This window comes from Peromyscus eremicus, chromosome 22 (genome assembly GCF_949786415.1).
Source record: "Peromyscus eremicus chromosome 22, PerEre_H2_v1, whole genome shotgun sequence".
Lineage (NCBI taxonomy): Eukaryota > Metazoa > Chordata > Mammalia > Rodentia > Cricetidae > Peromyscus > Peromyscus eremicus.
The window spans coordinates 23,491,054-23,517,650 of NC_081437.1; the positions used below are offsets into that span (position 1 = coordinate 23,491,054).

The 26,597-nt window shown below is 50.8% G+C and overlaps 1 protein-coding gene across 1 annotated transcript in view; it reads left to right on the top strand.

The window, feature by feature from the left end:
* The first annotated feature begins 431 nt into the window (after nt 1-431).
* Cib4 (calcium and integrin binding family member 4) overlaps nt 432-26,597 on the top strand; it is a 57,786-nt gene continuing 31,620 nt past the window's right edge. The window contains exons 1-3 of the mRNA XM_059248559.1: nt 432-568; nt 1,013-1,047; nt 11,348-11,444. Of these exons, the coding sequence (XP_059104542.1) occupies nt 515-568; nt 1,013-1,047; nt 11,348-11,444 (186 nt within the window). The 5' untranslated portion in view covers nt 432-514. The remainder of the gene's footprint in view (nt 569-1,012; nt 1,048-11,347; nt 11,445-26,597) is intronic.

Here is a 26,597-nt window from a genome sequence, read left to right on the forward strand (position 1 = left end):
AGTACCCTTCTGTATCTTGTAGGCCATCCCCTGAAGTCAGGGTCTATGTTTCTCCACCTCAGTATGTATCCCACACCCTGCACAGTACTCAGGATCTGGCTCTGACACTTAGGGAGCACTTTCTACATGTCAATTATCGCTACCTGCATCAACTCAGTAAGCCCCCACGACAGTCCTGTGATTATTATCCCCTTGGAGAGGTAAGGGCACAAAGCATCACAGAGGTTGCGTAGCTTGCCCCGGGTCACACAGTCAGCACGTGGCAGGTCTGGGATTCCATCCCAGGCATCGTGACTCCCTGAGTCAACAGTCTTAAGACTGCTTCTTGGCCTGCCTTCCCATGTGCTGTTTTGGAGGTGATGTTTCTTAGCCAGGCACCAAAAGAACCTGTTTGCCAACTCAAGGGGCAGAAGGTGGAATGCTGGTCACCATGGTAACTGAATCAACGGGCCACACCAACTGCTGATCCCTTGGGGCAGAAGTTCTGCTGCTGGCACAAGGAGGCTGGGTTGGCATGGGGCAGTGTCTGAGGCACCAGATGCAGTGGGAGGATCTGGAAGAGTACCAGGTGGGTCGTCGGGTCACAGATTTGGGACAGAACTAGGGGCTTCCTGGGGAAGGTGGGACAAAGAGGAGAAGAACTCTTGCCTAAAGCTCTGGAGCGTCCCGGGCTGGCAGTGATGTTCCTTGCCTCTGCTGCACTTGTAGCCTGTGATTCGGACCTTTTGACCTCATCACCCCCATCCCCTTGTCCTAGAGCCCAGGGCTTTGCTTGGTTCTGATTGGCTCTCCCAGTCTGGGCTACTTTGCCTTTTTCCCGTGACATGGCAAGGAGGGTATGGTACCACTTTGCCCTTGCCTACCACCATGGGCCTGCTCCTGTGGCCTACAGTGCCTTCATTTCTTCAACAGTACAGTGAGAGAATTCCTCCCTCTCCTGAGGCTCCACGCTCTTCCAGAGGCCAGGGTGGGACCGGATTGAGTGGCAGGTCATCTCTCTGATTTGTTGCAGGCTCTGACCTTCCTGACGAGAAATGAGATTCTGTGGTGAGTAGAGAGGCCCGGGTCCTCCTTCCCCTACTCTTGAGGTGGTAGTGTGTGTGTGTGTGGGGGGGCGTTCTTTTCCTGCTACAGCTTCCTTCTGGCTCAAGGGTGTGACCTCCTGCTCAGAACCACACAGCCATGAGGCAGCATCTGGGATGGACAGGAAGTTGTGAGATTCCCCTGGAGTAGAAAGACACACGTACCAAATCTGGGCTGCAATGTTGTTACTCCCACCGAAGGCAGAGATTCTTCATAGCTGCTGGGATTCCTTGGGTAGTGAGGAAAATGAAGAAAGGCTTAGACGGTATAGGGTGAGCTAGTCAGACTATTCGCTGGTTCGATGAACTTGGAAGCGCCGTGGACACTCAGTCTGCTACCTGTCCCCTCCCCCTCTTGCCCTCCACCCCCAAGACTCCTTCCAGGGCCCTCTCTGTGCCAGATACAATGAAAGAAGCAATGTGTTCTCAAGCAGGACCCCTACCCCGTGGGAAAGCTCTTGGCCAAAGACCTCATCCTCCAGAATGGAGATATGACAAATGGCTTCATAAGGCATGAGTGGCATGACCAGGGTGGATATGTTTGGTTAGAGCCAGGTGCTCAATAAATTTGTGTGGTGTGCAAGCCTGTGTGGTGTGCAAACCTGTGTGGTGTGCAAATGAGCTTTCCAGGACACTCTTGGGGGAAGTCAATGAAGATGGGAATGAGGAGACTGTTTAGACACTGCCCAGGACACACACATACATACCCCTTAACCTCACTGGCTCTTCTTGGACTGACCCTCCCTAAGCACCACACCCAGCCTGAAGGCCACAAACATTAGACTCTCCAGGCACAATAGGGTAACCAAGTGACAAAGAGCTATGGATATCAGGGACAATCTTGAGGCTGTGTTACTTTTCCTTTTAAAATTACTATTTTATTTACTTTTTTTTTTTCTATACTGGGAATCAAAGCTAGGGCTTGATACATGCACGTCACGACTGAGTCACTCTGTGAACTCACTTTTTTACATAGAGAAAAAAATGGCAAAACTCCAGATGAGCTGTATCCTACTACTCACCTAATCCCCATTGATATTTTCTAAGAAGCGATGTATGCATAAAAACTAAAACAAGAGGAAATGAAACGGCGTTTAAATATGGCTAGAAAATTCAAATGGGACCCAAGTTCTAAGTGAGACGCGAATGTCCCCGTTCTCTCCTGAGGGCCCTTCCTCCTGACTCAGCTCCTGCTCACTGTTAGTTTATCATCCAGACTCCCAAGAGAACTGTCCATGCACAGACCTTTGCGAATCTCTCAGCCATTCACATCATTGCTTCTTGTGCCCGAATCATCCCCTTACCCCCTTTGTTCTGTTCCCTTGTCTTTTTTTTTTTTTTTTTGAAGTTGTCCTTTCGACACTTTTACAGGAAGCATATAGAACCACCCATCCTTCCTCAGTGGCTCTGGCTCTTTCCCTTGCTTTGATGAACTGTAATTCAATACCAGACCCCGTTGTGGAGACTTAGCCTGTGGGGTGGTTGTGATGACGGTGGTGAGGACTTGGGGAGAGGGAATATGGAGGGCACCCTTGTTTTCCTTCTTGAAGATTCTTCCCCGTTTTCCTTTGTTCTTTGTTGACCTCCTGCGAATGAGGTCCTTTGGAAGCAAGCCATCCTTAAGGGTCCCTTCCCATCTGACCTGACCACCCAGGTCCTCAGGTGGCCCCTGCTCACATCCTCTTTCCAGCCTGCTCCCATCCCCATCAAAGGCAGCTATTATGGTTTGAATGTAAATGTGCCAGCAGGCTGGTGTGTTTGAACACTTCATCTCCCGCTGGTGGCACTATTTTGGGAGGTTATGGAACCTTTAGGATGCGGGGCCTGGCTGACAAATGTAGGGCTGTAGAAGCCGATCCTGAGGCTTATGGAAACTTCTGCTCCCAAACCGTTTGCTTCTTGTTCCACTAGGATTTAACAGGCCAGCCCCAGCCCCTAAGTCCCCAGAGCTACAGACCTGGCATCCCAGCTTCCAGCCCCAGCCACCATACTTTTCTCTACCATGAAGGGCTGTATCCCTTTCAACCATGAACCAAATAAACCCTCATAGGTTATTTCTGTTAGGTATTCTATCAGAGCAACCAGAAAAGTAACTAATACCGTGTCCTTATGTAACAGCCCTGACAGAAATGAAGATATTCTAATGAGACACTGTATCTCTCAATCTATCAGATTATTCAAACAATGGATCCCAAAGAAATGGGAATTTCCCCATGAATCTCATGCCGGGAGAAGGAAAAGGGGCCAGCCATAGGGGAACTTGTCCCCCTGAAAGAGGTTTCACACAGTTCTACCCACCTTCCAGAATGAGACTGAAGCTCAGATAATGATGGATCAGTTGTGGATGGGACAACACCTTGACCTGTACTGCTTAGATGTTTTTATGTGCACATCCTTGGCTCTCTTTGCTGAAGATGGCTTGGAGAATCTCTGGCTCCCTCTGTCCCTCTTCCCAATGTGGCCATGTTAAACTTTTTCTGCTTTCCGATATTAATTTGGCTCTTTTAATTGGCTTATGAAGGACAGGTGGCCAAACCTAGCTTGAGACACAGCCTGTGTGACCCCCTCCCCCTCCAAGTCTGATAATACTTCCCCTGGAAAATGTGCAGCTTTAACTGTCCAGATGTTGCTAGGGAAAGCTCTGCATCTGCTCAAACCTGCCCCGCAAACTTCTCTGGAAGCTCTTCCCGGCTCACCCTGGCTGATGGCTTCATTCCAGAGCACAAGGCACCCATGCCTCACTGGGTAGCTCTTGCAAGGAAGCTTCTACCTGGAGCAGAGGCGTGGGTCAGTGTTGGATAGGGGACATCCTGCCTAATGAAGATACAGTGGAGAATGTGGTGCTCGACTCCTGCTCTACATCTATCTCCACATTGCGCACACCTCCAAGATGCACAAGCACTAGGAGACAGGAACTCCAAGATGGCGGGATGCTGCTGCAGAGAGTCCTGCTCCTTCCATAAAGGTGACACCCCAGCTCAAGGGTATCACAGCCTGAGGAGCAGTTGAAGACATGGACAAGGGCCTCAGCTGATCAAGGTGCTCAACTGCTGTGGGTCAAACTGAAAGGGAGACTTTGACTTGGTATTCCTACCTGCATCACGACGGACGGCCCAGGAAACACGGGTGCTGATTCACCCTCCAGTGGGATGCTGTCTTGAGTGCTGGGACTTTCACGGAGAATCTTAGAAGTATAATGTTCAAGACGATAAGATTAAATTAGGAAAGCAAAGGACATGGAACTTCCAGTTAATATGGAAAACGGAGTATCACCCAAGTCCATTCCCTCTACCAAAGGGAGAGTGAAGGCTTGTTTTTAGAAGAAGAAGTAAACCTATAAGCACAAAAAGAAAAAAACATAGATGAGGAAGGCCAACAGAAATGTGAGAAGTACCAAGTAGATAGCTCTCCAAACAGACTCAGCTGAAAGAAGCTGATGTGCAGGGCCTGGAGTAAGGGAATAGAATCCCAGAAAGACCGAGGGAGCTCGGAAAGCCATGGTGCAGAGTCAGGTGAGAGCAGGAAGGGAAACTGAGGGTGTCAGGCCAGTCTACCTCTGGCCCTGTGATCCACTTGGTAGTCCTGCCCCGCTGCAATGGAGGACAAGCTCACCATCTGGATAAGAGCTGTAGCCAGGTTGGCTGCTGGGGCCACCAGAAGCAGTGAAGAGCAAAAGGATCTTCCACTCAACCTTCAAAGCCTTGCTGGAAGTCTGACTTGAAGGCCAAGGACCTCTACATGTCAAGAGTGAACAAAAGAGCCTACATGTAGCATCCTGCCATCATGACATTTCAGAACGCTGAGATAATGGGGAGGAAAAGAAAACTTCCATAAAAGTGGGTATGGAATCAAAACAGCTTGGGGCTTGCATTGGAAGACACAAGTCCTTCAAAATTCTTAGGGGAAAATTTTCAATCTGGAACGAAGTTCCTGGATAAACTATTGATCAGAAATGTAAGCGGGGTAACAATATTTTTTTTTACATGCAATTAAAAAAAATTAGAGACAGCTTTTTGAGGATTTGCTGCACTAAAATTAGTCGTCAAACTCAAAGAAAGATACAGGACCCATGGAAGAAAGGATTTTTACCATAAAGGATGGAACAATTAACTACAAGGATGGAGACAAGGAGAAAGCTTGAGCAGGACGATGGGCACAGGCCTGGGGAGCCGTCAGCTCTTTACAGCGCTCTCGGAAGTTCGGCGGATGAGCTCACGATAGGTACACTACAACCTGAGAAAAAGAAAGCAAAGCAACAGTTAACTCCGGGAAAAACAAAAGGCGTTGTAAGAAAGGAAATGCAATCACGCTACACAAGGGAAATCGGCTGTGAGCAATGCTTGAATAATAAATAAAATATAAGAGTAATACAGTAAATACAGAATATCGATTCAGGCAAATTGTTTTAAATTGGGACATCAGGAAAGGGACTTACATAGGGAAATAAATCCTCTTCTTAATAGGGGCCTGTCGCAAGATAATATCCATAATGAAACGGTACTGACGGCAGTAGTAACATTAGTGCAGTACTTAGAAGTGTTATATAAATATTAAGAAAAAAAAAAAACAAGAGAAACAGTAAGCTGTTTGTAAAATGCCTCTGGAGAACAGGGTAGATAAGTGTGGGGGTACAGAATATAAGTCATCCTGACGGTAGGCTTTGTAGTGCTTATGTTTTTAGCCTATTGCAGTGTATTGTTTTGGCAAACTAGACTGAGAGACGAGACGCTACCGGTTTCTGAAGTGAGGGATGTTTCCACACATAGATGCAGAAGGACAAACTGAAAACAGCCTAGCTCCTCAGAGACACCCAGGGACTTGAGCATGTCTGAGTTAGGGGTACATCATGGGTAAAGGAAAGAAACAGCTTAGATATGGATGCACGGTGTGGGCTCAGAAAGTTCTTGGCTCACAGTGTGCTGGGGAGAAAGGGTCATCATGAGCTGCTAAGGTCAAGTTGGACCAGACCAAACCCCAGTCACTTTTGAACAGTTCTTCTTAAGTGGCCTCAATGACGGCCCAGTGGAACGGTGGTGATCCACTGATAAAAACCACCAAAACATCAATACCAGGTGGGAAGGCAGCGAGCACGTCTGTGTAAGACGTCTCACCTTCTTATCCACATGAGTACGCACACGAAGGCCAAGTCACCAGATCCAAATGTACTGTGACTGGATCCAGGTCAGCCTGGCCCAGGCTGAGCACTTTGGTTGAATCCGTGACACTCTGGAATCCCTGGGTTAAGGTTGGATCTACTGAAGCATTTGTTCCTAGACCCTGCTCAGCCTGGCCCGCCCTCCCTCCCTCCCTCCCTCTCTCCCTCCCTCCCTCCCTCCCTTCCTTCCTTCCTTCCTTCCTTCCTTCCTTCCTTCCTTCCTTCCTTCCTTCTTCCGTCCATGTTGAGGACTGATCATAGGGTATCACACATGCCAGGCAAATGCTCTGCCAAGCCCCTTAGGGAGCCATTCTTTCTCCCTAGCATCTCAGAGGCTCTGCCGCTTTCCAGCTATGTGACTGGGCCTCAGTTTACATACTGTGAAACAATGTCAGGGGATTCGGCCCCCAACCTCTCAAAGCCATCGTAGGCCAAGGAGACGACATGTCATTGTGTGAGCCATGTACACCCAGCTCAGGGCTGAGCACACACAGCTGTTGGCTACCATGCTATTACTTCCCCTCTGCAAAGCAGGAAATTGGCCCAGAGAAACACAGTGATTCTCCCAGGGTCACACAGCTTGGAAGTAAAAATCTGCATGTTTGGGCCCCTGAGCCCAGTCAGAGACCAGGGGCTTACATTAAATCTCTGATCTAGGTCTTACAGGTCTGGGAGGGGCACCCAGAAGCTTGTAGAAGCTGCACGTTGTTCTGGGTTTGAATAAGAACCCCAGGGCCTAGTAGAGTACAGACCCATTTACAGATTCCCTACAGGGTTTAACAGAACCCCGTTTGAGACCCACTGAACTAAAAAGTCTCAGAGGCAGCTATGGTAGGATGGCAGAGAGGGGTACAGACTTTCAGAGTCACAGATGCCTGACTAGGGGGATCCAAGCAGGGGAGTCACCATGACACTCATTCCTCATGAGAAACTGAGGCTGTAAGAAAGGGGGCGGGGATGGGAGCGGAGGGGAGGGGAGGAGGAGGGAGGGGAGAGGCAGATCCAAGGTCACTTGGAGAGGTACCTCCCAGCAAAGTAGATTCTGAGCCTTTCTCTCCTCTGGGAGCCAAGCGTGGAAGCGAGCCCCACCCAGGCTGCCTGGCTGTTGGCAGGCTGAACGTGTGAGTTTCTCAAATGGCTTTGACTTTTGAGTCCATTAGTGATTAATTCAGAGCTCCATTTCGAGCTGGCTGATCCATATTTGGAGGAGGAGAACATTCTGTGGCAGCCGAGATGCAGCCGTGATTCATCTGTGGACAGCTGGTCCTTGTGGCCGTCTGGGAAGGCATGGAGTCTGGGCAGGGCTCCGTTCAACGGGGATTAGGTACACAGGGTCTTTCACCTGGGAGTGGGGGGTAGAGTGGACCCTTCAAGGGGAGATAGCACAACTCAAATAATCCATTTCAGGGTTCAGTCATCTACTCCTGTTTCTTCCCAGTGGCATGACCCTGGACATACTAGGTAAACTCCTCAAGCCTCAGTTTACCCATCCACAAAAGTGGTCACTTACATCTCTCCCACAGGCACTATTGGGAAGACGCTAGGAGGTGACATGTCTGAGTATGCCCAGAACACAGTATGTGGTCAGAAGAGAGGTCGTGACAACCGCAGGGCCTTCCCAGCCTCCCTTCTCTGTGCTTCTGGGAGAGAGCCCTGGTGTCTGCGACTCACACTTTAACATCCACACCCACATGACTTTGGGCAAGTCATCCACCTCCTGTTTTCTCCTCTGTAGAGGAGTGGTCTCTGCCTTGCTGGGTCCTCCCTATGGGGTGGACAGAGGAACAGTCACTCTAGGTACACACCACAACCATGTGCTTCCAGGAGGGCTTAAACCTAGTGAAGAGCTGGGATGATGTCCCAGTTGGTGACATGCTCGCCACACAAGCATGAGACCTGGAATTCAATCCCTAGGATGCATGTGAAAATGCTGAGCACTGCTTTTGACTTGGAGGTGGAAAGAGAGAGACAGAATTCCTGCAGCTCCCTGGCCAACCGGCTAACTGAATTGGTGAGATCTGGGTGCAGTGAGAGATCCTGCCCCCCAAAATAAGATGAATGGTGATAGAATAAGGCAGTGGACAGCCACATCTGGACTCAGTAGGCACAAGTACATGTATTCTTAGCACACACACACACCAACACACACCTAGTGAAAGTCTGTCTTTGGTCTGGACATGGTGGTGCACATCCTTAATTCCAACACTCTGGAGGCAGAGGCAGGCAGTTCTCTATGAGTTCAAGGCTGACTTGATCTATGAAGTGAGTTCCAGGTTAACCAGGGCTACAGAGTGAGACCTGTTTGAAAAAAGAAAGAAAGAAAGAAGAAAGGAAGGAAGGAAGGGAGGGAGGGAGGAAGGAAGGAAGGAAGGAAGGAAGGAAGGAAGGAAGAAGGAAGGAAGAAGGAAGGAAGGAAGGAAAGAAGGAAGAAAGGGAGGGAGGGAGGAAGGAAGGAAGGAAGGAAGGAAGGAAGAAGGAAGGAAGAAGGAAGGAAGAAGGAAGGAAGGAAAGAAGGAAGAAAGGAAGTAGGTTTGCAGCAATTCTGACAATGACAGTGACATAATGCACCTGTGACCACCCTTACCCCTTAGAGATCAGCAGGGAACCTCCAATAGGAACAGCTTTTCTTTCTTCCTGTTGACCTGAGATGATCCTTCTCCCATCCCAACACCTTTTAGAATTCTCTCCTAACCTCCTCCATACCCTGCTTTTTTTGGCTCCCTCTTATACTTAACACAGAGCCTCTGGGGACAGTTCAAGGGTCCCTTACTAGATTGGCAGTGTCGTGGCCCTCTCCGTGCATCTCCAAGCCCTGGTCCACCTCCCATTTGCCAGGCCTTCCCAAATCAGCACAGAGCCTGCCTGGAAAGGGCCTGCCTCCCACTGGACGAGCAGGAATAGAACCCATGTCTCTGGTCTCTGGTCACACATTCAGTAGGGAAGGAAAGGGATTCACATGGGTTCGTCTGCCTCATTAGTTGGCATCCCAGGAGGACAAAGACAGCATCCTCAGCTCCACTCCTGGGAGGTGATGGAGGATGGAGAAACTCTGCGGAGGCTGTGGGAGATGTCTAAACACCAACCATCCCTGCCCAGGGCTTGAGGCGTCCAGGTGCTGGTTGGAGCTGCCCAAGCTGAAGGATAAACTCGGCTAAGAGCAGCGCTGAGGTTGTGAGGTCAGAGGGGAGGAACCCTAATGGTTCTCTCATGGCCTCCAACTTCCTGCTGGGGCTTCCCCTGGGCCCAAGCCCTTTGGAAGGTTGAAGGCCAGGGAGCCGGTGGCAATGGGTGGAGACCAGCCTCTCAGAGTGCAGAACTAGGCAGCATGGTGGACAAACAGAGTTTGGGTTTATTTTTTTTTTCCTCCACTTGTCCATGGCTGAGACGTACAGGATGCTTTCCTAGTCAGTGAGCCGTGACGGAATGAGTGGCTAAAAAGGGAGCCCAAGATGGCTCTACGTTCTCTGTTGTTGGGCACTGCCACGGCCTCCTCCTCTACCCCCGATTCTCTGGTCACAGAATCACCCCTGAATTCCTTACTAAGTCACGTGTCCCTAAATCCCCACTGACTCAAATTCATCTGAGTTTATCTGGGAATGTCAGTGGAGGGACTGTGAGTTATTTACTCCAGAATGTGAATTAGGTGGCTAGCTCCTGCACATGGCTGAGATGAGGGGTTTGATGCAAGAGAAAAGCAGACTAGAGAAGGAGTGGGGGAGAGAAGGCTAAGTTTGAAGGATTAAGGGGATCAGAAAGGAGGCTGAAGGGCTGGTGAGGTGACGTAGCAAGAAGTACTTCCTACCAAGCCTGGAGACCTGAGTTCGATAACTGGACACACCTGGGAGAAGGAAAAACTAGCTTCTGAAAGTCGTCTGCTGACCTCCACATGCATACAGTGGTGTGTGCGAGTGTGTGTGTGTGTGTGTGTGTGTGTGTGTGTGTGTGTGTGCGCGCGCGCGCGTGCGCACACATAATAAAGATGCAATAATAATAATAACTAAAAACGAGGCTGGAAAGAAAGTCTGAGTGAGGTGAGAGGACTCCCTCCATCTTAATTTAGCCGGAGTTACACATACGACAGCCAGCAGGAAGCGTGTGCCAGATGCACCGGAGGAGAACCCAGAGAGGAGCTGGGGAGTTAGGTCTATCTGGATATAAAAGACATATTTTAAACCGTATTTACACCTTAACACGCACACACACACGCACGCACGCACGCACGCACGCACGCACGCATGCACTTCCTTTCACTTACATTGAACTTGCAGCCTCGGGAGAGGTATTGATGGCTCTTTATTCAAACGATGAAGCCAAGACTCAGAAGCATTAAGTAAGTTGCCCAGGACCACACAGCTCTGCCCAGCCTGCTGCCTACCTTCTCCTCCACGGGCTGCCACACTCACTGGCCTTGTGGTCCCAAGAGCCTGCTAGTGGCCCGAGCCTGCAGTCCAGGATGGGGAGACAGGAACAGAGGTGGAGAGAGCATCTTCTGTTGGCCTGGGGCAGGGTTCCTTATGACTGTCTGCTCAGCGGCCATACAGCCGCACCAGGCCCTGTCTGTCCTTTACAAAGTTCCCCGGCTGCCTACAGATGGAGAGGGCCATGATAAAGGAGAGAGGTAGACCGTTCCGGTTGTCAGTCTGCGGGGACCGTCCGCAGCCGGCTGTCCAGCTTGGCTGTCAGGTTTACCAGCTGCCAGGACATGGATTTTTGAACCTGGCTCCTGTGTTCACCAAGTGACCTCTTTTCTACATGCTGAGGATGAGGGCATCTGGATGTCCAGGAGGGGACCTGGATGTCTCCACCTCTACCTGCGGGACTGGACGGAGCCGCGACAGAAGTTCCTGCCAGCTCTGATAGTCGAGAGTGAACACTGTGGAGTGTGGTCCGTGTGACAGAGCATAGCACAAGCCCCTTCCTCTCCTCGCTCCCCGTTCATGGTTATACTCCCACGTGGAACGTGGGAGGATGGGGGATGTTTCCTGTTCTGGGTCAGTCCACACTTAGTCCCCCTTTTTTTCACTAAGACATCCCTACACAGATGAGCAGGGGACTCCACGGCCCCCTTTCGTTCCCACGTGGCCACCATGCCTCTCTTCTTTCTCCTCAGTATCCACGACACCTTCCTGAAGCTCTGCCCCTCAGGCAAGCACTATAAGGAGGCCACACTGACCATGGAGCAGGTCAGCTCCCTTCCTGCTCTGAGGGTGAGTCCAGGATGGGGAGGGGCTGAAGGTACGGTAAGGGCAGAGGGGGCCTTCCATGTTGAGTGTTAAAGAGTCTCAGCTGACACCGTCATTCCCAGGGGCTCTGGCATTTCCAGGCAGAGGGGCCTTCAAGTACTTCTCACACATATCTATCTTCCCTCCACCCCCCACCAGACCTGGTCAGACAGATGTACTGACCATTGCCCTCTCTCAGGTGAGGACAACCCAGCCAGGTTTCCCCGTTGGAAGGTGGTGGCCCAGCTGGGAGCTCTCATAGGCCCCGTTCACAGGCCTCCTGTTCCCAGGCCCGTAGGTCCCTTCTGAGCCTCATCTTGTGATCCACTCTTTGGGGTTCACCATTTACTCCACCCCTCCCTGACCCCAGAGACCCTTGTACCATCTTATTCCTTCTGTGTCCTTTATACCCCAACTGGGGTGAGTAGAAAGGTGGGGGGATCCCACACAGGACCACCAGGGGCCTTGAGGAAACCAAGGGCTCCTTCAGACCTCTACCCAGCCTTCTTCTGCCCTTTCTGTCTTTTGCTCACGCCATGTCAGGAGACTAGGTCTCTTATAGAGGGACTGAGAGTTTCCTTAGGTTCTCTTGTGAGAAGCCAGGAGGAGAGATGTGGGGAGCCTGGGGACTGTTCCCTAGCCTGCCTTTGTCCATTCCCATGTGTTTAATGAGAAGAATACTCTGATTCCAGCTCTTCCATTAATTCCTCATCCGTCCATCCACCCACCCACCCATCCACCCATCCACCCACCACCCATCCACCCATCCACCCACCCATCCACCCATCCACCCATCCACCCATCCACCCACCCATTCATCCACCCATCCACCCACCCATTCATCCACCCATCCACCCACCCATTCATCCACCCATCCACCCATCCACCCACCCATTCATCCACCCATCCATCCACCCATCCACCCACCCACCCATCCACCCATCCACCCATCCATCCACCCATCCATCCACCCATCCACCCACCCACCCATCCACCCATCCATCCATCCATCCAGCAATGTTGCCAACCTCCCCAAGCCGGGAACCCCCTCAGGCATATCCAGCCTGCAGCCTGATGAGCCATGTGCAACCAATGATAGCTTTGAATGAAGTCCCTCACAAAACCCTCACCTTTCCTGAAACAGTATGAGTTTTGTTTGTTTGTTTGTTGTTTGGTTTGGTTTGTTGGTTTGTTTCCGTTTGGGTTTTGGAATGCATGCAGTCCTTGAGTACGAAGCTTGTAGATGACTACGCCATTTCACACTATCAAAGGCGGGACACACCTATGGGAGGAACACGCCCATCTCCCTCTGGCTTTCTCTACTTCACGAGGCTGAAGCCTACACTCCATATTCCCAGGACAGACAGACAGACAGACAGGTGTGTGCATGTGCATCAGCACACTCTGCTCTTGGGGTGAGTCTTCAGATTCCTCCTATGTAAATTGGGAGGAGTGGTGAGGTGACTTGGAGGCCCCTGGCTCCCAGAAGTCTGCAGCTCTCAGCACTTACCCCCCCACCCCCCCACCCCCCACCCCCACCCTGCCACCATCTCTCAGTTCCTTAGGGACAGTGGCTTGAGACTTCCTCTGTTAGGAAGAGGCCCCGCCCTTCCCCAGGGCAGCCTGACCAGGCCCAGAGGTACACAAGGAAAGGCCTCCCCAGTCACTCTGAGGTTTGAATTAAAATTTGTCCATGGTTTGTGGGAGGCGGTGTTGGGCTGACAAATCACAACACTCAGACTTCCTCATATGTCATTTGGGTCCTGGCGGAATAGTGATCTGAGCTGTCATTATGCAGTGAGGGCACATCTTCTCTCTGTCTGGAACAGGATGGGCTCTGGGGGTAAGGCTGCTTCCGAGATGAGGCCCAGGGACCTAGGAGGAGAAGCTGGCTACTGAGTAAGGAGTTTTGTAGTCATTCAACAAATGCTTCATGATTCCGCCTAGGAGGCAGTCGTAGCCCTCAGATGCAGAGGTGGGTGGGGACCCAGCACCCAGATGGGTTTGAAATACAAGTACGGAGAGGTCAAAGAATGAGAAAGTGTGGGCAGGAGAATAGCTGCCCACGGACTTTGTACATTTTCAACAGTACAAGGAAATACCTTCTAATAGTCCAGGCTGCACAGGGAATGAGCTCCCCACCACCAAAAGGAGCCAAGCAGGGCATGCCAGGAGGCCCTTGGCAGGGGGTATTCTGGCATATACTTCGTACCAAAGGGAGCCTGGACTAGATGCCTCCTCGGAGTCTGTAGTTCTGTCTCTGGGGTGGTTCTTATTCTCTACGGGATCATCCTCCACAGTGTATCCCAGACGTTTTCTTCCAAAACTGAAGTTTATTTTCAGCAGGGACTAGAGACACCAACCTCTAATTTTTTCCAAGTAAGGACATTTTAAAAAAAATGTCACCCATAATCACCACCAATTCACTTTTAAAATATGTTCATGTTAGCCAGACCTGATAGTGTATGCTCTAATCCCAGCCCTTGGGAGCTAGAAGCAGGGGGATCAGGAGCTCAAGACCAGCCTGGATTACATGAGACTCTGGCTCAAAACAACAACAGCAATATAGCAAAAATCAATTAATTAACACACACACACACACACACACACACACACACACACACACACACACACACACCCCAGAAGCAAGAACCTTGGTTTTTGTTGTTGCTGCTGCTGCTGCTGTCATTGCCTCGCTATTTGTCTTTATCTTTCGTCCTTCGTCATAGATGGTCAACCACCATGTCCCTGGCCTCGGGCTGGACTTAAACCCAGACTCCCGTTTGTCGCCTTCTGCCCCTTCCCAATCTTGGGCAAGCGGAAGAACCTTGCAGCCCAGGGATGGGAGCCTTGTGACTCACACTACCCAGAATCTTTCCCGGGACAGGCTTGGAGAAGGTGGAAGGTGGGGGAGGTGGGTGGAGAGGGGCTGGGGTGGGGGGACGACAGAGAACTTTAGGGATTGGTATAACTCGGTTAGGGGACTTGGATGGTCTGAGAAGAATGAAGTTTTGTGTTCTTAATTGGGGTTTCATCATGGAAAAAGTAGGCTGGTTGGTGGCTTAGAGAGCAGGGCACGAGAAGGTTCCGGGTAGCAGAGATAACCGGAAAAGCCTGTGGACAAAGACGCCTACTGGATGGGACGCTGTGCCCCTTTTCCACGTGGGGTTTTATGCTCTGTTTGTCTGCTGTATTTGATGTCTTTAAAAGTCAATTAGCTCAATGTTTCTCTTCCTGTAAATAATGATCTTGCTTTCTGTAAACACCGTGAGTGTGGCATGGCGTGACTCGGGTTTCTGGTTTCCTGCCCTAGCGTCTTTGGGTCCACCTGGGATGATGGTAGCAAAACCTGAGAGGAGATAGAGTGGTCTTCAGGGGAAGGGGTGGGGGAAAGGCTTACACCATCTGCAGCCTCTCCCTGCTCCCCACTGCCCGGATCTCTAAAGAGAATATTGGATGACTCTTCTGAAATCTCAACCTTCGACTCTCCTGGGGGTAGGTGCTTAGTTCTCTGCCCTCCCCCATGAGATCCCATGCGTCATCCCTCTTCCCATGACTTCCCAGGATAGTGATCAGATCGTTTTAAGTAAAGGAACATTTGGTGTTGCATAGTCAGGTTTTTGTTGTTGTTGTTGTTTGTTATCTTTAATAAAATACTTGCAGCAGGGCTACTTCACTGGGAGTTCAAGAAGTTTATTTAGTTCAGTTCTGGAAGCTGCAGGCTGCAAAGACGGACCTCCCCTTGGCTGTGACACACCACAGCAGGAGCACATGGATGTCTCTGTCTGTGTGGTCTCTCTCCCTCTCCTTTTAAAGCTGCTAGAATTCCCTCACCAGGGCCCCACCCGAATGATTTTATCTGACCTAATCACTTCCCCAAAGCCTCACTTCTGGGCACTGCCCTAGGATTGGTGTCGGACCTCCTCAATACCATTAACATAAAGCTTCAGGGATTAAACTCCTTCGGTGAGCAGAGAAGAGGGACAACCGTACCCAAACCATTAGCAGGGGTTTCTGTCACGATGGCCGTTTACCCTATTCGGAGCTGAGCTGAGAAATAAAATGTGGAGAGTTTTCTTTTCTGCATATTTTTTTCTGGTTATAATAATTGTTTTTGCTTGGTTTTCTTTGTACATATCATTAACTCATCATCAAGACTCTACCAATTGTCTAAATCTCCAAGAGCATTCAAAAGGGAGGATTTTCTGTACGTTTCATTTTCTTAGGGAAGTTGTTCTCGGCGCCTTACAATGGCTTTCGTTGGGAGAGGGTTGCCCTTTGAACACAGAACATGTCAGCATCCTAGATACCAGCCCTTCCCGATCCTTTCAGATCCCACGTCTCCCTGGGATCGCGGAATTCTCCCTTTGCTCCCCTTGCTTTGGTGGGAGACATCCTTTATTAGCTTTCTGATGAAGAGTTACCGGGAGCTAAGTGTTTTTGTGACCCCTTTACACGTCTGAAAATGTCCTTACTTCCCCTTCACACTGGACTGAGCATTTAGATGGAATTGGATTATAGATTGGAAACTATTTTTCTTCAGGATTTGGGAAGTATCACTGGATGACATTTTAGCTTTCACTCTTGTTAATGAGAAATCCAAAGCCTTTCTGCTTCCTGATTGTGTGTGTGTGTGTGTGTGTGTGTGTGTGTGTGTGTGTGTGTGTGTGTATGGCCTGCTTTTTTTGTTTGTTTGTTTGTTTCTTCGTTCATGCTTACTTTCTTTCTGAAAACGTGTCACCCTCATTTTGTCGGCCTTGTGGTGTTGGGATTACAGGCCCAGGCAGCCATGCCTGCCTTTTTAACAGGAGAGCTGGGGGTTCAAACTCAGGCCGACATGCTTGCCGAACAAAAGACGCTTGCCCACTGAGCCGTCTCTGAGCTCTCCGTGTTGTTTGTGACAGAGCTCTTCACTGGTCTGGGGCTCATCCCTAGGTCTAGGCTGCTTGTCCTGCAAGCGCCAGGAATCTGCCTGTCCCCACCTCCCCAGAGCTGGGATTCCAAGCTTTTTGACGGAGACTCTGAGACTCACACCAGAAGTCCTCATGCACGCACCACAGACACTTCCTGACCATCTCTCCAGCCCCCATCTCTCCTTTCTGGGCTCCTGATTCTTCAACGTTTGTCTTTCAACCACAATGAGTTTTTCACTCTCCCCCTTAAGCATTTGGTCTCCAGGAGTTATTGTGTTCTCTGCTTATCCCTTTCTTGAGTAATACCCTCCTGTTTGTTTGTTTTTTTTTTTTTCCCTGAATGCACTTCTCTTCTCTGATCTTCCCTTTGAGGCACTTTTTTTTTTTTTTTTTTGCTCTTTGCTGCTGTGAGCCCTTGCCTTTCATGCCACAGGCCTTCCGTGGATATCTGGTCATCGTTTGCTCGTAATGAAGACTGCAGATGGTTGCCAAAAAACTGTTTCAAAGCTTGAGCCCGTGGGTGGTTGTCTGTCAACTGGAAGGCCAACGGGCGAGTGAGCTGAAAGGGCCACGTTTTGAGGATTCCCTAGAAACACTGGAGTGTTCTGTGAGCCAGCATCCTAGCGCCAAGTTGAGAAACAGGCTGGATGAGTCTGAGTTTAACATCCACCTATTTGTTCAATTCCCAGTCCGCAGTGGTGTCTGGTGTCCACCCCCCCTCCCCAGAAAGGCGCTAATTGGCTCTCACAAGAGACAAGCTTCCCTACCTTTGGTAAGGCTGGAGACAGGGCACGTCCCTCAGCACGCAGTGCGGAAGGTTCCAGAACTCTAGATGCTCTGAGACCCTTTGCCACCAGCCGTCCACGTGGTTGCCTGTTTTCCAGCACAGCCGGGGCGCGCGCGCGCGCGCGGACCCAGAGCCTGGAAGACAGCAGGGCTGCTGTCACCTTTCCCACGGTGGGCCCAGGTCCTGATTTCTCTCTTTCTCTCCTGGTCACTCACAACTTGTGCATCTGTTCCCCGCGGGTGCGCCTGTCACTGCTGTTCTCCCGTGTTCTGTGCTTGTTTGTAGCTCCAAGAGAGAAAGCCCTTTACTTCCATTGCAGTGAGTGCCAGAGGGCATGAAGCGAGGTGCAAGTGTTCACGGCTCCCCGATAAAGTAAAATGTCCCACGCGTCAACCCAGCATCTCCCACACGTGGACGCTGTCTCCCCCCCTTTCGTCTCCTCCTCCCGACCCCACACCTGCCACGTGCCCCACTAGGTCAATGCCCTCAGAGCCCCATGCCTGCGTGGTCCTCATCCTCATCCTCAAACCAGATACCCAGCAGGCCGCTGGGATCCTCCCTCACCTCCAGGAGGGCTCTGCCCAAGGACTCCTAGGGAATGTTGCTGCTTTCTTTGCTTTCGTTGTCAGACAGGAGGAACCATGACAGACTTTTTTTTCCCCTTTGTGGAGAATGCCTGGTGTGGGGGACTCTCACACACCCTTCTCACACACTACAAGCAGGATATTACCGCCAACAGCTGGCCATGCACTGTGTGCAATCTCCAACCTTACAGAGCCTCTCTCTCTCTCTCTCTCATTGGGGTGCTCTGGGCAAAGAGCAAGGGTGTCATCAGCCACCTCCTCTTTGCAGAGCTTACTTTCCAGATCGTAGTGCCCGAACTTGGTGCCCTAATAGTCTTATGCAGCTCCCCTTGTGGGTGTGGCCTCTCACAGACAGACCTAGCCAGGCACATCTTAGATATTCTCCATCTGTGTCCTTTCATACTTCTTAGGAACAAAGGAAAGGCTTTCTGGGGGCCAGGCAGGTCTCAGGGCAACACCCCCACCCCCAGAGGAGCTTCTTAATATGTCTTACTATGTCCTGGGACTAGGCCAAGGCAATGGCTAGAACCTGCACATAGACTTCCCTAATGCACCCTGCTCGGCTGGATGTCTACCCTGAGACAGGCTAGAATCCCTGGCCTAGTCGTGCAAACTGTTACTGTAAGTAGCAGTCTCATTTCATCCTGCTGAGTCCTGAGCTGGAAGGGGATCTTTGGCTCTCTGGGCTCCTTTTCCATGGGAGAGGGCACAGGTATGAGTGATTCCTTCAGTCCTCTGAGGAAAGGTGGGTGGGAGGGAGCCAGCACCAGGACGCCAGGGGTCTCCTTGAACATCTGGCCATCGACTTGCTCACAGCTGCCACACTGCCCGTCCACATCCTAAGGCAGAGGGGCCTTCACAAAGGAAGAAGCCAAAGTCGGCAGACGAGAAGGGACACACAGGATGACAGCCGCCCCCACCCCCACGCCCCTCCTCCCCAGCCTAGGCTGTGTCCACGCTCTATCTTCAGGATGCCTCCCCTAACACCCGGGACAGCCCAGGGAGTGTTATTGTCATCCAGTGACCTCAGCAGCAGCAGGGGGGACAGCTGGGCCCGGTAATAATCCTTAGACTGTATTTAGGCCACTGTCCTGAGCCCCCCTCATCCTCGGCTATTTTTCCTGGCATGCTTTAAAAAAAAATAAATTTAAAACCGCAACAGATTGGAGGGGTGCAACAATCCCAGTGCCTAGCTCCATATGCCTGCCCGCTGCCCCAGGTCACATGGCTGTGAGCTGTTTCACAGGCTGCCTGGTTTGAGTCTCACACTCTTTGAGGCACTTGGATATTATCCTACACACAAGGAAACTGAGTGGTCGAAAGCCCCAAATACACTTGAACACAAGAATTCCGTTTGCTCTTCTCCATCTTCTGGGAAAACGGCACCAGAGTAAGTGTGTGTGCACACGCATGTCAGGAGCAGGAAACTGGGTGGGAACGAGTTATTATTGGCCTGAGTGGTTGATGATTGTCTATAGGAAGCATCCTCGGGCAGAAGGGCACACTTGCGTGTGTCTGTGTTGTTGGGGCTTCTTCTCCATGTGATGGTAGTCTGCCCTCCCGTCTCTAAGCACCCAGTCTCTCTGGCTCCTGGGACAGGCCTGGGAATTGTCTGATTCCCAAGTCCCCAGACTGGGCTCCACCCCTAGTACCCAGACTCCTGAGTGGGACAAATGTTCCACTGAGAATAAAAAAGAGAGAGAGAGAGAACAAAGAGCCTGCTGAACTCCCAGGCTCCCACCCTGAGGCGCCACCTCCAGGGGCCTGAGGTCACTGGGAGCTTTTCACTCATCCAAGACAAGCAGCTGGATCCCAGAGATAAATAAATGCTAGGGGTTGATCAGAGACCCATTGCCTCGCCAAATGGAACCCACAATCTCCATTTCTTTCCTCCCTCAAGGGCTGTAAGGCATCGGTCTACTAGGCAGAGCTCAGGCCAGCTGGCTGCTGCAGCCCAGCCCCTAGCTGAAACTTGAGCTGTCCCCAGCAGGGCGTAACTCACACATCACCTCTTTCCATCTACAAGGTAACTCGGAGGAAGAAGTGGTACCCTCCTCGGCAGCAGCAGAGCTGATCAAAGGGGTTAACAGCTCATCAGTCCGAAGCAGGACTGAAGTCAGTCCCAACTCTTGCTCCCCAAGGCCCCGCCCAGCCCCAGTGGGAGGGTCCAAGCTCCCTGATGTCAAGTCAGAGCTGGGAAGGCAATTTGGCATCTGGTTCACTCCCGGCCTTTTCAAGCATCATTAGATCTTTTTTCTGACAACTTCATCAGTTAGCAGGGCTTGGAATTGGCAAAAATCCTTATTTAGACATTCAGCCAAAGAATTAAGGGGTTTGTTTCAGAGAGAGCTCAGTACTGTGAGAGGCCATCTCTGTTCTGGGCTGAGCAGCGGCCCAGGGATACGGCCTGACGTCCAGGCTTGGCCTGCCGCTGGCACCTAGCCGTCTTGGGCACGTCACTGGTTTTCTCCAGGTCTCCAGTTCCTCAACTTCAAGTGGATCCCCTCCCACCTCCTACCAGGAAAGCTGGAGAAGATGAAAGAAAGGTCCGGGTTCTGGTTTTGGCTTTTCTCCTCGGATTTTTTCTCAGCCGGAGACGGGGAGCCCACAAAAATGTCAAGGGCCACTTTTCCTTCATTCCCTCTGGTGGAGTTTTGTACCCCACAGCCATTAATGGACCAAAGAGGGGGTAATGGACAGAATTTCCCACAACCCACCTGGTGCAGCTGCTTGGTCCATCTTCCGTCCATCTTGGAGTAGGAGTAGGGAAACATGTTTTCATCTGCAGAGTTCAGCCATTTTCTGTCTCCTCTCATGTTACATTTTAATGGAGTATCTCATCCACCTGGGAAATTACCTGCCGTTACTGTCTCCAGAGAGTAGGGGATTAGGGCATGGCATCACTAAGTGACCTGCCCACAGTCACCCAGCTAGAATCCAGCAAAGACCAGAATTCCAAGCAGGATATACACCCAGGGTCTAACCATCCTTGCCTTTTACCACTTAGCGCTCCCTGGATGTTTCCCGAAGCCAGGCCCTTAACTGATTCTCTAATGATTCATGATTCTTCAGTTCCCAAGGGCGGAACTGATTCTCCTGCTGTGAAGCCCTTAGAGGCATTTGGTGTTACTGAAAAAAAAAAAGCTTCTGGGCAAAGCACCGGACTTCTCGGTGCCCTTGCCTTTAAGACGGGAGTGATGCATCCTCTCTTTCGGTTCATGTAAGGATCCTGTCACACTGCATCTACATCGCTGTGCTTGCTGCTCCCTGTGAGAGGTTCTGGAGTTAGGTTGGGATAAGTACCACGTGGGAAGGCTGACGGAACAGGAGGTCACATGGAGGAAGGGTTGTTCCAAGGGTGTGAGGTGGCAGGGGTAGCCTGTGACCAGGCGCAAACAGGTAGTGTGTGTGTGTGTGTGTGTGTGTGTGTGTGTGTGTGTGTGTGTGTGAGTGTGTGTGAGTGTGTGTGTGTTGCCTGTATGTGCATGTGTGTATATGTTGCCCGTGTGTGTTACCCCATGTGTGTAGGTGTGCATGTGCACACGGGTGCACACACACGTGCCTCTGTATGTGTGTCTGCATGCTTTGGTGTGATGTTGCCTGTGTGTGTGTACTGTCTATGAACCGAGAGCAAAGCAGACCCCTCCTTCCCCGGTGCAGATGACACACAGTTGAAACTCTCTTGACTTGGGCCCACATTCCCAGCAGTACTGAGGGAAACAAGGAGCTGAGGGCCTGGGGAGGGGACCCATGGGCCTGGAAGCTTGCTTGTCCAGCACCCCAGGCCCTGTCCTGCCCTCAGAAAACAAGATAAATAAGCTCTTCTCAGCTTTTCAAGAGTGCCGGTCCCTAGGGCCTTCTCAACCCGCTGGCTGGAGGCTCTATTCCCCTTATGTCTTTGCTGATAACTTCATTTGTGCCCCCAGAGACCTTCGACTGGTTTAAAAATAGAAAAAAATAAACAACATTGTTCCTCACGCACCCCCCTTCCCCTTCAGGCTTCCTAACGAGGTGCTGGCTGGGCCCGCCAGGGCTCTGTTCCCAGGGCTTTTGACCCTCTGCCTGCTGCCGCCTCCATGGGGACTAGACACCCTGCAGCTTTGAAGGGCTTCCCAGGGGCCTGGGCATGACGCTAGGAGGGAAGGCCATACCACCTGCTGTTGGTCACATTACCCTACATAAGATGGAGGTGGGGACATCCCCCAGGTGTAGAGGGACAGGTTCAGCTATGAAGGGACCTTCTGGGAGTTTCTCCCACTTTTGGCTCTGGCCTCAGCCCCTTCCAGAAGGGCCAGAGCCCTCTTCTGAGCCCCGGTTTTGAGGACTGGCACCTCCTTTAGCATCCTGACCTGTAACTGGCAGCCTGTGTCACACCTCATTTTGCTGTGTCTGAAAAACAGACCAGATGGTAGCACCACGGCCCACCTCAGAGGGTTTTATGTTGACTGCTGAGGAGGTGCTCCAGGGAAGTGACTGGAACTCGGGGCTCAGTGGGCCTAGAGCAGTGGCGGGAGAGGAAGGACATGATTGCGTTCTATGAATGGCAGACCCACTGAGGGAGTCTCCCATCTCACACAAAAGAACTAGAGAGAAGGTATGTGTCCCCCAAAAAGTCGAGGAGGGGACGCAAACCCCTACTAGTGGGAAGGTGACAGGAAAATCATGGTATTCCATCAGAAGAAGGACTTGGGACCATAACCACAGGAGCTGGCTGATGTCCTGCAGGGGACCAGGCTCCTGGCGGGCATCTTAAACTCGGCCTGGCAGTTGGTGGTGAGAGCAAGGTGTTGAATGTCCTTTGATTTCTGGGAGTCCTGCACCCTTAGTCCTGCTAGGTTCTGGGAGAGAGGTCACCCTTTTCCTCATTCTGCCTGAGGCCAAGTGCCAGAAGTAGATGCCCTATCTAGTGTCAAGAGATCTGAATAAAGAGTCTGTGACTATAACACAGCTCCTCAGGTGGCAAAAAAACAAACAAAACAAACAAACAAACAAACAAACAAAACAAAAAACCCTTTCCCGTTAGAAATGACTTCTTTCTGGAGGTGGCTAAAGGCTTCTGCTTCACATTGTCCCCAACTGCTGTCTACACAAAGTCTGTCTTTGCCCTGTCCTCTACCTCCCGTGAACTTCGACCTACAGGGGGTAGCTAGGGGAACAGCTGGCTAGCAGCTTTGGGGCGTGGACTGGCTTCCTGTCTACAAAGCAGAGCCCTGCCCTGCCATCTGCCCTGGCCTCTGGGACAGGAAGAGTTGCCCAGACTCAGGACAGCAGGTGATGTGGTCCATACTCTTCCCTTGAGTGTCCTCTTCCTTCAGAAGGCCCCTGGGTACCAGGGAGCCATGGGCAAATGGAGAGAGACTTGAGTTTTCCTGGGTGGAGACCAGGAGGGGACCAGCGCAAGCCTCAGTAAGGCCCCTGGAACCCTATAGAAAACATCAGAACCACTAACGGGTCCCCTGCCTTTCGCCGTTTGGAATGTCTCCGGAAAGGTAGAACACAGATGCTCTGATACAAATGACAGAAATGGGTCATGTTCCAATGACCTTCCCTTCTCACCAAGCTGTCCCCTCAGCAGGACTCCAGTTCCAGCTGCCACCCTGACAACGCTACTAGAATGTTCAGGGTCAAAGGCGTCAGTCCTAGCCGCTCTCACAACCCAGGCTTCCCCACCCCACCTCAATATACCAATTAAAGACACAAATCATAGTGGAAAATGGGGAAAGGAGATTTATTCAAGGCAGCCACATTAGGAAGTGGGACGAACAGGGTCAGTAACTCCTACGATTTAGGCTTAAACAGAGCGAGAGGTGTGGCTGACCAGGCAGCCTGGGCAAGGTGTGGACCTTGTTTCAGCTCCCGCTCTCTCCTGCAAGATGGTTGCCAAAACTGTAAAATATCCGTCTAAAAGACAAGCTCCCCTCTATATAGGACCAGGCTTTTGACTGCCCCTCCCCCACCAGCACGAGGTCTCTGGGGGAAATTCTAATTTCTTGAGTTCCATTCTTCCAATAGTCCGATCGCCAAAGGGAAGGAACCAAGTGTCTCTCTTCAGAATATCTTTGCTCCCGCCAAGATGGTTACAACAGAAGGGGCCACCCACTCTTACTGGGTCTGGAGGTGAGGAGTCCAGCCCTGCCTGAGCCCAGCCTCTGCTTATGAGCAAACGAAGCTGATAAGCAACCCGTGGGAAAGGTAACAGGTTCCCAGTACACTTGTTGTTTTCCGGTTTGTTTTTCTTATTTATTGTTAAGAGTAGTGTGTCAGTAAAACAAAATTAAAAAAAAAATCAATTCCTTGGCACCCATTAACCACAACATAAGTTTTCATTTTCTATTTTTCTCTTGCCATCTTTTTCCCTGGTCACGCTTTATTTTACAACATGGTAGATGTACCTGGATGCAATTTTATTTTGTGTTTTTTCTCCCCATTAGGCATAAATGCTTTTTTCATGTTGCTGAATAGCCCGCGTGATTGTGGTCTGATGGATGCATAATTGCATTGGGTTCTAATTGACCAAACAAACCCTCCCCTCATGGCTGAGCAGTAACGCTCTTTCAAGGGGTTAGTTATTTTTCTGCTACTATAAATAACATCACAGTAAACATCCTCGTGTATTATTTTCTTCATTTTTTGAAATTATTTTCTGAGTCTAGACATCCAGTTTCTCCTTGGAGGCGGTGAATAGACAGGGCTGTCCACTCTAGGAACCAGAACGAAGTAGCTATTAAAGTGAAAATTGCATTGACTATGAAACAACATGGGAAAACATTTATGCCTTGTGGGGGGAGGGAAAAACACAAAATGAAGAACTGGGGTGTTTAAATATCCCCAGCTTGAATCAATGTAAAGAGAGAGGGAGCTCTGCGGTGCGTGGCTGGAGGCTTCTCTTTAAGTGGCCATCATCACAAAGGGACATGGACATGCACATGGACTTTTAACCCAGAGCTGTGTATTTGTTCTCTGACCCACTTTCTCCATCCCTCCTGATGACGTCATGAACAAGAACATTCTCAGATGTGGCTGTGTTAACAGGGACCCCAGAACCGGGCTGGGGTCCGCGGCTTCGACATCTCTTGCTGTGAGTGAGCCTGTGCTACTGTCCTAGAGAAAAGACACTGGAACTGCATGTCTGCATGAGATCGATTAGTTCAACTGCCCACCACGCTCAACTTCTTGCCTGGTCCCGCCGGAGCTGGTGCCAGCACTTGTTTTGGTGATCTCCGCTCGACACCTCCACGTACCTTCCAGAACAGGCTGGGAAAGCATGGGTCAGATAGACCTGGGGCCAGATTCCCAATGTTTCCTCTTATCTGGTCCAGTTGCTCATCTCCATCACGTCTTGATTTTCATTGTCAGTGTAAATTATCCACAATGACTGCCTGGGTTGTAGTAAAAGCAGTGATAGGAACGCACACAGCGGCAGCACCCGGGAGGTAAACTTAAAAGAGTTTCTTCCTTTCCTTGTCTTCTTGGGCCAGCAGGAGTGTGGAAAAGGGCAAGGTGCCTAGAGGTCTGAGTCAACATCAGGTGCCAATAAATACCCAGGTGGTGATACCTCCCGGCTGGCTAGGCCCTTAGTGTGCAGGCTAGTTTTCTGTTAACTTGGCACAAGCTGGAGTTATCTGAGAAGGGAAACTCTCACTTAGGAACCTGCCTTTGAAAGGTTGGCCCGAGGAACATTTTATGGATTAGTGATTGATTTGGTAGGACCACGCCCTGGGCAGGTGTATCCAAAAGCAAACAGAGCAAGCCATGAGGAGCAAGCCAGTGAGTAGCGCTCCCTCACGGCCTCTGCATCAGCTCCTGCCTGCAGGTTTCTGATTTCCTGGATGATGGACAACCCACTGTATAATGACAACTAACCCTCCCCCCCCAACCCCGCCCCGCAGTCGCTTCCGGTCATAGTGTTTTATCAGAGCCGTAGAAAACTAAGACACTAGTGGTCAAAACGGCCTGGTGGGAGTGTGGTAATGTCCCCAGGACGAGGAAGTCGGGGCCTTCGAATATTGGACTGAAAAAGCCCTTTGTTAGGTTCATACTTCGCGGTGTTTAGAGAGCCACGGAGCACGAGGAAGGGCGGAGCAATGACAGGTGTGGTGGCAAACATCTGTGACGCTGGCATTTAAAGGGAGGTGCAGGCAAGATCAGGAAGATATTAAGACCATCCGAGGTGACGTACCTAGGCTCAAGACCAGCAAGGTTTCACGAGACTCTGTCTCCAAACACCAAAAACAAACACAAAAAACAAAAACACACAAATCAACAAGGCACCTGGAGGGGGTATTTTCCACCGAGGACTAGGGTGTAATTCCGTGATTTTGATTTGAGTTTTGTTTTGTTTGAGACAAGGTTCACTCTGCAGGCCAGGCTAACCTCCTGTCCCCCTGCCCCATCTCCCCAGGGGTTAGGATTATAGGTATGAGCCGCCTCCTGGGCTACCCCACTCCATTGTCATCCATTGATTCACAATGAGGTCAAAACAGATCACGTGTCTTTTGCTTAGCTCTACCAACAAGAGGAGTTTATTGGGATACAGGGACTTATATCTTACAGAGCTGACAGGGCTCCCAGGGTGCCCTGGGCCAGGTGACCCCATACAGCCGCAAAGCAATATTGCTGCCATCTAGATGCTCTGACTGGGGGGGGTGGGGGGTGGGGGCAGACTAACTCAGACCAACAACTAACTCCCTGGGCTGCAAAAGGCCTGTACTGGAAACTTCCTAAGAGTCCTATGTCCAGGCTGGCCTTGGGCAGCCGGCTTCCTCCCGTACTTGGTCTCCTGATTTGAATGAATTGCCTGTGAGCTACAGGTGCAGTGTATCGTAAATGATTTTTATATTGGCCGTCCTGAGCT